At 41.4% G+C, this 12148-nt stretch overlaps 1 protein-coding gene across 2 annotated transcripts in view; it reads left to right on the forward strand.

Moving 5' to 3' along the window:
• The window catches only part of TAP2 (transporter 2, ATP binding cassette subfamily B member), a 58988-nt gene that overhangs the window by 9287 nt on the left and 37553 nt on the right, over nucleotides 1-12148 (forward strand). The window contains exons 2-4 of one of the 2 annotated variants that reach the window (XM_089660857.1): nucleotides 5928-6152; nucleotides 6892-7411; nucleotides 9968-10082. In XM_089660857.1, the coding sequence (XP_089516983.1) occupies nucleotides 6913-7411; nucleotides 9968-10082 (614 nt within the window). In that variant the 5' untranslated portion in view covers nucleotides 5928-6152; nucleotides 6892-6912. The remainder of the gene's footprint in view (nucleotides 1-5927; nucleotides 6153-6891; nucleotides 7412-9967; nucleotides 10083-12148) is intronic. The other variant, XM_089660855.1, reaches the window with a different exon arrangement.

A 12148-nucleotide genomic window follows, 5' to 3' on the forward strand; every position in this document is an offset into this window, starting at 1 on the left:
GTTTTTGATGCATTTTGCTTTTTTTTTAACTGAATAAAATGCAACATGCATCAAAAATACATAAAAAATGCATCAAAACTGCAATACATACTTTTCTGCAGCATCTTCATTGAAGTCTATGGAACAAAAATGCAAAGTTTGCGTTTAAAAAAAGTTCCTGACCCTTTTCAAAAAAACGCACCGGGTGAAAACGCAGAGATGTGAATCTTCCCATAGGAAATCATGTTAAATGGTCTGCTGTGCGTTTCTGCAAAACGCAGTGGAAAATGCTGAGGTGTGACCCTAGTCTAAGACAGGAGCCGCGCTGCAGAGGAAGCATCAGCTTATGCAGCTCCTGCTCTCTCCTTGTTCACCTGCTTCCTCCGCTGCTGCTGCAGTACAATGCGGTGGATTTCTCTGCACTGTTCTGGGTCGCAGGAAGGAAAGTACTGCATGCCATGTTGTTCTCCTTGCACACTGGTACAGTGATGCCATCTTGTGTAATAGAGGGCGAGGTTTGTGTTGTGTTGCATGGAGCTGGTGATCCCAGGAATACAAATACTTTATGCTATGATCCTCACCTCCATCTAGAGGCCATGTTGTGGTATTTTTATGATTCCCTCTATACTGTATGAATGAAACGCATTCAACCAGGAGAGAAAATAGCATAATGACGTCTGATTTTGCCCCCCGTTTGCACAGAATGAATATACAGGTCATTTTACGAGATGAATTGCTCTGCTAATTTTTTTTTATATACCCCGTTTTATAAATCCAGTTCCCGACCGCACTGTAGGAAAAATACAGCTACATCGCGGTCGGCTAGTTCTGGGACGGCGTCCATGGATGTCATCCCAGAACCCCGCCTCCCGCGTGCCCCCTGGAGCATGCACTGCACGCGATCTGTGATCGTTGTGTCCTAAGGAACGAGCCAATCACAGCCGTTCACCAGGTAAATAGGAATTGCCAGTTATCGGCAGTCCTCTCCTCGCGCTGACAGCGTGTGAGGAGGGGAGAGCTGGTAAGTAGCATTTTTCAGGGGGACATCTACACTGATCATCAGTGCCATGATCATCAGTGTAGTGCCATCAGTGTCCATGTGTGCTGGCAATCAGTGCCCATCAGTTGAATCAGTGCCCATCAGTGCTGCCTATCAGTGCCCATCAGTGCCGCCTAACAGTGCCACCTCATCAGTGCCACATATCAGTGCTGCCTATCAGTGCCCTTCAGTGACTCCTCATTGGTGCAGCCTATCAGTGCCAATCAGTGATTCCTCGTTGGTGCAGCCTATTAGTGCCCATCCGTGACTCCTCATTAGTGCAGCCTATCAGTGCCCATCAGTGACTCCTCATTGGTGCAGCCTATCAGTGCCCATCAGTGCTGCCTATCAGTGCCCATCAGTGTCGCCTTATCAGTGCCACATGTCAGTGCAGCCTATCAGTGCCCATCAGTGACTCCTCATTGGTGCAGCCCACCAGTGCCCATCAGTGCTGCCTCATCAGTGCCATATATCAGTGCGGCCTATCAGTACCCATCAGTGACTCCTCATTGGTGCAGCCTATCAGTGTCCATCAGTGACTCCTCATTAGTGCAGCCTATCAGTGCCCATCAGTGACTCCTCATTAGTGCAGCCTATCAGTGCTCATCAGTGACTCCTCATTAGTGCAGCCTATCAGTGCTCATCAGTGACTCCTCATTAGTGCAGCCTATCAGTGCCCATCAGTGACTCCTCATTAGTGCAGCCTATCAGTGCCCATCAGTGACTCCTCATTAGTGCAGCCTATCAGTGCCCATCAGCGAAGGAGAAAAATTACTTATTTACAAAACTTCATAACAGAAACTAAGAAAAACTTTTTTTTTTCAAAATTTTTGGTCTTTTTTTGTTTGTTCAGCAAAAAATAAAATCCCAGAGGTGATTAAATACCACCAAAAGAAAGCTCTATCTGTCTAAAAAAAATAATTTTTTTGTAATTGTCATTCAAAGTGTGACAGCGCTGAAAGCTGAAAATTGGCCTGGGCAGGAAGGGGGTAAAAGTGCCCGGTAGGCGAGGGGTTAAAGCACAACTTCACCCAAAAGTGTAAATTCCACTCTTCCTCCCCCCCCCCCCTACATATCACCACCTCATCATGTTTCAAGTGATCGGCCATGGCAGTGTAAACAAAGCCTTAAATTCCACCTACAGCTACACTAAGAAATGGTTAGGGGTGTTACCTATATATACATATATATATGGCTTTGAAATTAAATCTTTTTATTTATTTATTAATTTCCCTTAGTTTTGAAGTGTGCCGCAGGGCTCGATAGATCCTAGGTCGCTATGACGACATGAATTGCATCCTGATGCCTGGGTTTACACACTGCCTCCCATTGGCTTCAATGCAAAATTGGCTTCTATTGGCTTCAATGCAAAATTGGCTTCCATTGGCTTCAATGCAAAATTGCCTCCCATTGACTTCAATGCAAAATCACATCCCATTGACTTCAATGCAAAATCACATCCCATTGACTTCAATGCAAAATCATCTCGCATTGACTTCAATGCAAAATCACCTCCCTTTGACTTCAATGCAAAATCACCTCCCATTGACTTCAATGCAAAATTGTCTCACATAGGCTTTAACTCAAAAATTCCTGTCAATAGCAATCCCATGTGAACACTTACTGTATCTCTGCATGCCATTGTACTATATCATTTGCAAATCTGAAACGCACTGCTACAAACTTGCGCAGGACCCTTTTTGGCACTCAAAACACAATCCCCGTGGATTGCATCTGTGTGAACCACCTCAGTAGGAACACATACTATCTAGCCTGTCATGCGAATTTGTGAGTTTGAAAATGCATCCAGAATCGCACATGTTTGAACCAGAGTGGCTCCACTCACACTTGGGCGCTTTGGGATCGCAGCAGAAACGCTGTGATCGCAAAATGCAAGTTCAGGTGCTTTGTTTTCAGTGGCAGCTAAAACGTGGCATGGTTTTTCCTGTGATTGTAGCGCGGCAGATCACATCGTGTGAAGCTTGTCGCCCAGAAGCGCTGACAACCCACGCTACGCTGAAAAAAAAAATGGCTCCTAGATTCAAAGCAAATTTGACAATCACTGGTATGCTGTATATATTATACATTTTTTCCCCTTTTATATATTAAAGAAAACACAATCTGGCCCCATGCTGGAACCCCAGAGTCATTGCAGAATAATGCAGGCCATAGACGGGTCGAAAACTGACCGTTTTAAAAAAAAAAATGAAAAATTGGTCGTTCAATCGGCCGACGTTACTGCCAACGGTAAAAAAAATCGTCCGATTTTTGTCCTGTCTACAGCCGGCATTTAATTCCTTCTGTCCCTTGCAGAGAGCTCCGCTATTATATTTGACATGAAAAGGTATTGCGGTTGCAACAATGTATCTATTTGTATCCATTTGTTATACAGATGTTTTTATTTGGATACAAATAGATACATTGTTGCAACCACAATACTTTTCATGTCAAATATAATAGCGGACTGGAATTCTTATTCCTCTTTTTCTTATTCTTCTTCTTTTTCTTCTTCTACTTCTTTTCTGCTTCTTCTTCCAGGTCACGGCTCATGCGCAGATTTTTTATTGGTAAAAAGATCAGCCGATTTGCCCATCTTTGCTGAGAAAATCGTCCGATCGGCAAAATTGGCCGATCTTTTCCAACTTCACCGATATAAAAATGTGCCAAAACCCTGAAAAATGGCCGACCTATTAACCCATTAACAGTGCGAAAATCGGCCGATTTTCTACCAATCTATGTCCTGCAAAAGAGTTTTGTGGCTGACTGTCTCTGATCAGCTTCCACCTCGCCGCTCTGCTCTACGTGTTGCTGCGGCAGCATTACCAATCCAGCCACGCTGTGACGGATGCTGGACGTTTGCCAACTTAAATCATCAACTTACTTTCAGTTTCTTCATAACCCCGACATTTTATAGATTTATTTTGAGGAACAAGCTTTAAAATGGCGCACAATACGATCGGCTCACCAGGAAGCCTTGTAGAAAAAAAACAATAATAATCTATGCCTAGCATGTTAACAAGATAAAATGGTAGCACTAAATATAATTTCTGCAGATGGGATACCAAACTACTAAATAAATCTAAATCAAATAAAAAGGTTGCGCTTATAACATAAATAAATCAAAAACTTATATTGTGAAATAAATAAGAATAAAAAAATGTATTTTTATTTATTTCACAATATAAGTTTTTGATTTATTTATCATATAAGTGCAACCTTTTTATTTGATTTATATTGTTACCTTTTTTTAAGGGGTGAGGTTTAGCAGCTTAATAATTTAATTTTATGTAATTTTGGCGCTGCATTCACGTATATGTTATTATATTATACTAAATAAATCTGCTAATGGAAGATGGAAGCTGTGTTCCCGGCAGATTAATATACTTATTTTCTAAATGCAAGTGGTTTGAGGGCATTTGGTTTCTTATCAGCTTTAGGCCCCATTCACACCTGAGCTCAAAAATGCGCATGCAAATGTTCGACAAACGCCCCCCCCAAAAAAACGCAACACTCAGGTGTGAATGCAGCCTTACCTGCGTTTTCCACAGCGTTTTGCAGAAACGCACTACAGTCCGTTTAACATGATTTCCTATGAGACATGTTCACATTTCCCTTTTTTGTGTTTTTTGGAAAGGATCAGGGACTTTTTTGAAAGCAAAAAGTAGCATTTTTGGATCTGTAGACTGCAGAAAAGCATGTAGTGCGTTTTTGATGCGTTTTGCATTTTAAATCTGCCTAGCAACAAGAAAAAAAACACTCCAAATGCATCAAAATTGCGTAAAAACCGCACGTACAAATACGCGCTGCAGAAACGGATCAAATGCAGAACTGCATAGGTGTGAACCTAGCCTTAGAGTGTTGCTAAGGCTAGGTTCACACCTATGCAGTTTGATTTTGATCCATTTTTGCATTATGTTTTGCGTTGCATTTTGCATTTTTGCACTTGCGTTTTTGCTGCATTTTGTTTTTAATTTTTCTTGTTGCTAGGTAGATTTAAAATGCAAAACGCGGCAAAAACACATCAAAAACGCAGCAAAAATACACTACGTGCTTTTCTGCAGTATTTCCATTGAGGTCTATAGAACTAAAAATGCTACTTTTTGCGTTAAAACAAATCCCTGACCCTTTCCAAAAAAATGCATCTGGTGAAAATGCTGAGATGTGAACGTGTCCCATAGGAAATCATGGTAAATGGACTGTAGTGCGTTTCTGTAAAACGCTGTGGAAAACGCTTAGGTGTGAACCGGGGGTAAATGAGTCTATTCCAGCCTTTCCCCACCTGGGTTGTGCAGAATCCTAGGGTACCTAGAGAGATGTTGCTAGGGGGTTTATTGAGCAATCAGCAATTTTTGCCACTCATATAACTGTAAGTAACAAACTTAAATAGTCCACCAGCACACAGGTGCCTCCCAAAGTCTCCCAAGCAACTGAATAGACCACCAATGCCCCCCATTGGCACTAAGTAACCACTGACACCAATTATATTTTTAGCTATCTAAATCTGGTGGTTCTTCCAGTGAGCATACTGTAGGTGTTAAGCTGGCCATACATGGATGGAGTTCCATTGTAAATTTTTGGAACATTCATTCAATTTTTATTATGGTTAGTAGGGCCAAACAGATGTTTATATTCAGCCTCAGTGATGAGAAAATTTGGAGCAGAATGGAAAAGTAAAAGTAATAAGAACAACATTTTAACAGTGAATGCAGTTTTCCATTTGGGAATTTCTATTTAATCCAAAATTGAATGTTAAAACTTTGTCGTAAAAAAATTGTTGTACGTTTGAATGACATTTGTCAAGTCTCTAATTTACTGATGAGAGTCTTCATGTGAACATTCCTATGAAAAAAAGTTCTACTTTTTGTCCCTCTCTCCCCCTCCTCTTCTTTTTTTTTGGGGGGAGGAGCAGGTACCTGGTTTCTTCCACCTCCGGTCAGATCACCAGGATGATCAACTGGATGTTTTTCTCTCCCACCCTCAACCTACTGGGAACACGTCATATGTCCCAGAAGGCTGCGGGACCATTCACAAAGTGCAATATGGACCTCCATCCAGCTGCCCACAGTAAACATGCCAGCTCTGGGAACCAACAAAGAACCATCCTGAAAGAGAACAGCGCTGAATCTCAGAACAGGTAAGTGTCCTTTTATTAAAGTCATCAGCTACAGTATTTGTAGCTGATGCCTTTTATTTTTTTTTTCAAAAAGACTGAAGAACCTCATTAAAGTGACAGTACACTTTTTTAAATTAAAATAACGAACATGATATACTTACCTGCTCTTCACAATGGTTTTGCACAGAGCAGCCCCATTCCTCCTCTTCTGAGGTCCCCCGCTGGGGCTCCAGGCTCCACCTCTTTGACGAGTGCCCCCATGGAAAGCTGCTTTCTATGGGGACACCCGTGTGTGCTCGCTCCCGAGCTGCCCTGCCTGCGTCTATGACATTGAAATTGCTCCGTCGTCACAACATTTGATTGACAGCACAGGGAGCAACTGGCTCGCGCTTTTATCACTCTGCCCAGTGCGGAGGTAGACAGTGGTGAGAGCCACTGAGAGCCACTGCTCTCATGCACATCGCTGGATCGGATCGGGCTCAGGTAAGAATGAGCTTGGGGGATCCTGCATCACAGAAGGATTTTTACCATAATGCATAGAACACATTAAGCTAAAAAATCTCAAGGCTTTAGAACCAATTTAAGGAACATTATTCCTAGTGACCAACACACTAATAAATAATGAGCTCTAGATATGATAATTAATATTGAGAATGGAAAATTATTTGCAGGGTTCCACGATGTTGGAAAGGTTGAGAATGGCTGGTTTATTCACCTTGTCTCCATGCACATATTAACAGGTCTCTATTTTGTGTTTCAGGTCTTTGGACGACTTTTCACAATGATCTCCTTCTGTTTTCCACTCATTATCTTCTTGCTGGACTCCTCTCTAAGTCATGTATTTTCCTTCCTTGTATATAAATACTACCCTATATATTTCCTGGAGGCCGTGTGGCTGGTGAATCTTATTAAAGTCCCCCTTCTAAAAGCTGTTTCCCAGAAACTCCCCCATCCTTGGTGGATCCCATCAACTCTTCTCTACGTCCTGATGCTTTGCCTGGCACCTCCTCTGTACCAGACCCTCCGATTCCTTCTCTTCTCCCAGGCTCCAGAACTACACTTGGGCCTGGTCAACTCTTTGCTCTATCACTTGCCCTTGTCTCTGGCCTTACTGCTCTGGGATCTGCTGTCCCCTGTTATATTTCCAGAAGAGGATCCTGAGGGAAATGGAAATGGAAAGAAGAAGGAAAGGGAGAACTTCATCAGGCTCATAAAGCTTTCCAAACCGGACTGGCATCTACTGACCCCAGCTTTTGTGTTCCTGACTCTTGCACTGATGTGTAAGTTCCAAAAACTCTGTAAAAGTATTAGGCTCAACTCTACGGTCTTCAAGGTGCCCAGGCAGCACTAAGATCTTCCCGATCTGCCCTGGGTCATAAATGAAGAGGCAGCACTCTTCTCATGTCATTGTTCAACTTAATGCTATTGTTCAAGGTGAATCAAACACCCAGTCCCATTTTGCTTTTACTGGTGCTTTTTTCCCTATTACAGGGCTTAACCATAGCCCATGAAAGGGCATTTGTTTCATCTGGAACAATAACACTACATTGACCTCAGCAGAGTTCAGTTTATTTTTGTATGTGTCTACAAAGGTTTAATGCACTTGCAATACATGTGTCTGGACATGTCATATGAGAATACACGGAGAAGATTATTACCATATTAATAAAGAGAATCTGTCAAAGTGACAGGTTCTCTTAGAAGATTCTCCATCCCCCCTCCTACCAATACTTACCTCCGACTATTGTTACTTGCTTTCCCACCAGTCTGTTCATCTGCTGGAACTCAGGGTCTAACCCCTGTGTAGGCTCTGCATTGCTCCATGTATAAGCTTAGACAGTAAATGACCTTCTTGGTTCCCCCATATAACAATGTTTCTGTACAGCTGGGGAGACATAACAGCTCAGCCCTTACCATCAGTTGTTTTATAGATGAATTTGTCTGGGCATTTAGTACAGAATCCAGAACCAGACAAATCTTACTATGGAAACAAGGTAGAGAGGGTCCTAAACATCCAGAGGCCTCAGTATTAGCACTCCTTGTCTCAGTCTCCATTGTGCACAGTACCCAATCTTATGCTCTCTTTCCTAGTGCACTATGGGGAAATGAACAGAAGAATTTTATTGGCTGTCTAGGTCAACAAAGGCTTAATGGAGAGGATCTTAAATATCCAGAGGCCCCAGTATTGGCACCACTCGTCTCAGTCTCCATTGTTCACAGCACCCGATCGTATTCTTTCTTTCCTAGTCCATTATGGGTAAATGAACAGAAGAATTGTATTGGCTGTCAAGGTCAACAAAGGCTTAGGGACAGGATAGTAAATATCCAGAGAGCTCAGTATTAGCACCCCTTGCCTCAGTCTGTATTGGCCACAGCACCCAATCTTATTCTTTTTCCTAGTTCACTATGGAGGAATCAAAATAAAAATTGTATGGGCTGTCATGGTCAACACAAGCTTAGTGGACAGGATCCAAAATATCCAGAGAGCTCAGTATTAGCACCCCTTGTCTCAGTCTGCATTGGCCACAGCACCCAATCTTATTCTCTCTTTCCTAGTTCACTATGGAGGAATGAAAAGAAGAATTGTATTGGCTGACAGGGTCAGTAGGAAAGTGAGAATAAGATTGGGTGCAGACATGATCCTAAACATCTACAGACCACAGTATTAGCACTCCTAGTCTCGGTCTGTATTGGCCACATCACCCAGTCTTATTCTCTCTTTCCTAGTGCACTATGGAGGAATGAAAAGAAGAATTGTATTGGCTGTCACAGTCAACATAGACTGGGCAGACAGGACCCTAAACATCGAGAGGCCTCAATATTCGCACCCTCTGTCTCAGTCTGTATTGGCTACAGCACCCAATCTTATTCTGTCTTTTTAGTTCACTATGGAAGATTGAAAATAAGAATTCTATTAGCTGTCAAGGTCAGCACACAGGCTGGGACAGTTCTTCCTTTACATATTTTGGTAAACAAGGTCCATTGATCCACATAGCAGTTAGGTCCATATATATTTGGACACAGGCACAATTTTAGATTTTTCAGGTATTTTAAACATATTCAAGCTATTGTTATATAATGGATATGGGCTGAAAGTGCACACTCTCAGGTTCAATTTGAGGGTATGTACATCCAATAGATTCCAATACTACACTTATAATCAACTCCAGACATTTTACCTGTTTAATTGATGAAGAAATAACAAAGGAGTAGCCCACACCTGGCCATGAAACAGGTTTTGATTGAATTGTCCAATTACTTTTGGTCCCTGGAAAAAGGGGGGATGGCTACTCTTAAGAGCTGTAATTCCTAAACCCTTCCTCCAATTTGGATGTAAATACCCTCAAATTAAACCTGAGAGTGTGCACTTTCAGCCCATACCCATTATAGAACTATAGCTTCAATATGTTTTGGTAAATACCTGAAAAAAACTAAAATTGTGCCTGTGTCCAAATATATATGGACCTAACTGTAGATCTGGAAAAGAAACGGACTAATATGTAAATACATACACTGGTAATATTAGACTCTACTGATGAAACGACAAGCCACCGCATGCAAAACCTCAACCACCATCATCATGTAAACCCCTGAAAGCTGGCAGGCTTTTTCAACCTACAATATTTGGATGAGTCAAATTTGTGGGTGAGACCCAACAGAATATCTAAATTCTGCCATTATGGATGCACTATATTGTATGGAGAGCTTTATATTAATGTCACCACTTTGTCTATGTTTGCTTGTTTAATTTAATTCTTAATAAAAATGTATGGAAAAAATAGTACCATATATTTACTGGAAGTACCATGCTAACCTATCCCTGTCATTATCTCCAGTGGAAATATCTATTCCATACTACATGGGACGTGTGATTGACATCTTGTCCAACAACTACAAGGAGACAGAGTTCCTGTTGGCCATTTTGTACATGGCCTTCTTTTCTGTCACAAGGTTAGTAAACCATGAACTGTGTATATTTAGTAGAAACATTGACTTAAATAGTATTTGCACTTTTGCAGCCAAATTGGGATAACACCTACTTTCCTACTTTATATTTCTCATTCAGCTCCACCTAACCCTTGCAGCTTGGGGTAGGGGGGGAAAGGGGCACTGTAAGGTTGATTTTCTCTAATACCTTAATTTTGAATTGTTACTAAAGTCTGAATTTTTTTTTTTTTCAATTAAAATACCAAACATGTCCAGGCCCAATCCTCCTCTTCTCAGGTCCCCGTCGGTTATCTCGGCTCCTCCTTTTTGTGTGTCCCCCATAGCAAGCTGTTTGCTATGAGGACACACACTGTGCACGCTCCCGACCTGTGTATCTACGGAGTCGCACTCCATAGACATACACTTAGCCCTGCCCACCCACTTCCTCGTCACTACGTTTGATTGACAGCTGCAAGAGCCAATGGCTCCTACTGCTGTTCAAGTACCTGTGTGAAGAGGAAGAGAGTGGAGAAAAGATGCAGTTGTGCACAGCGCTGATCTCTTCTCCCCTCTCTTCCCCTTCACACAGAGAAGGGGGAGCACAGACAAATAGAAAACGTTTTTTTACCTTAATGCAAGCAATGCATTAAGATAAAGAGCGTTTTTAGGTTTAGTATAACTTTAAGCTTTCAAGGCAATGGTGGGAAAGCCAACAAATGCTGTCAAAGTGATACCTTCCATTGGCTAACTGTCATGGTACATCATCTTTTTACAAAGACATTTAAACATAATTAAGAGTTTCCCCTAGCAATCATAGAGACATATAACTATGAGCACAGTTTACAACACAGCTGATTTCTATTCTGTTTTTTTTTTTTTTTTTTTTTTTAATTTAAATATTTATTAATTTTTCATGTTATTACAAAAATCCATAAAGGAGACACAACACATATAAATATTCATTACATTTCTACATTTCCCCTTCCAAAAACTCTTTTCTTTCCCAACCGTCCCAACCCATTCCCACCCCCCCTCCCCCCTCCCTCCCCTCTGCAAGCTCTCACCCACTCTAATCTCTCGAGGCCTAATGACTTTAGGTAACGTCGTAGTTTATAGTTTTCTATATTTCTCTTTCAATCCTGATTTTTCCCATTTTTCCCATCTCGTATAATATACTCCCATCTTATCTTCCTGCATATGGTAAAATTTTTCCATTCTACCAATCTGGTTTACTCTATTGATCCAGTCTTCCTCCTTCGGCACCTCTGTTTTCTGCCAAAACTTGGGTATCAAACCTTTTGCAGCGTTTAAATAGTACCATACGCCTGATTCTTTGTATTTGTTTACTGATGTCTCAATATTATGTAGGAGACACATCGTTGGGTCTAACCCTATGTCATTTCCAGTTATTATTTCAATCAATTTAACTATTGTCTTCCAAAAAGCTTGAATTTTCGGACATTCCCACCATATGTGAAACACCGTGCCCATCTCTCCACATCCTCTCCAACACATTTTTGAATTTTCCCCACTCATCTTATGCTCAATACTCGGTGTAATATGCCATCGTGTCAAACACTTATAATTAATCTCCACCTCTCTCATACTAACATTCTCGTGTATCAATCTAAATATCTTTTCCTGTTTATCCTCATCTAACACTACTTCCATATCCCTTTCCCATTTTGTTATAAAAATTAACTTTGTGTTTGTGTCTAATTCTGTGAGTATTGTATAGATTTTAGCAATACCGTGCTTCCCATCCCTTCATGTTTCTAACAGCCTTTCAAACATATTCCACTCCTTTTTTAATCTCAGGGGTTTCGGGAGATTTCGCAAACACAAATGCTCCTGCGCTTAGGGATGGACTCGATGCTACAACCACATTAAGAATGTCCTGGAACATGCACACCTTGCTGCCCTCAAATGGACCGGGGAAATCCAAATATACTGAATGAGGAAAGACAAAACAGAGGGCGCACAGGCCTAGTGCATTACCATAAACAATGTTTAATAAGCAATAAAGTAGGTGTTGTACTCACAAACGACAATATAGTCAAGGCACATCATAAAGAACAGCTGGGTCAACA

This window comes from Staurois parvus, unplaced genomic scaffold (assembly GCF_062004578.1).
Source record: "Staurois parvus isolate SC_StPar_1 unplaced genomic scaffold, SC_StPar_1.0 ptg001284l, whole genome shotgun sequence".
Lineage (NCBI taxonomy): Eukaryota > Metazoa > Chordata > Amphibia > Anura > Ranidae > Staurois > Staurois parvus.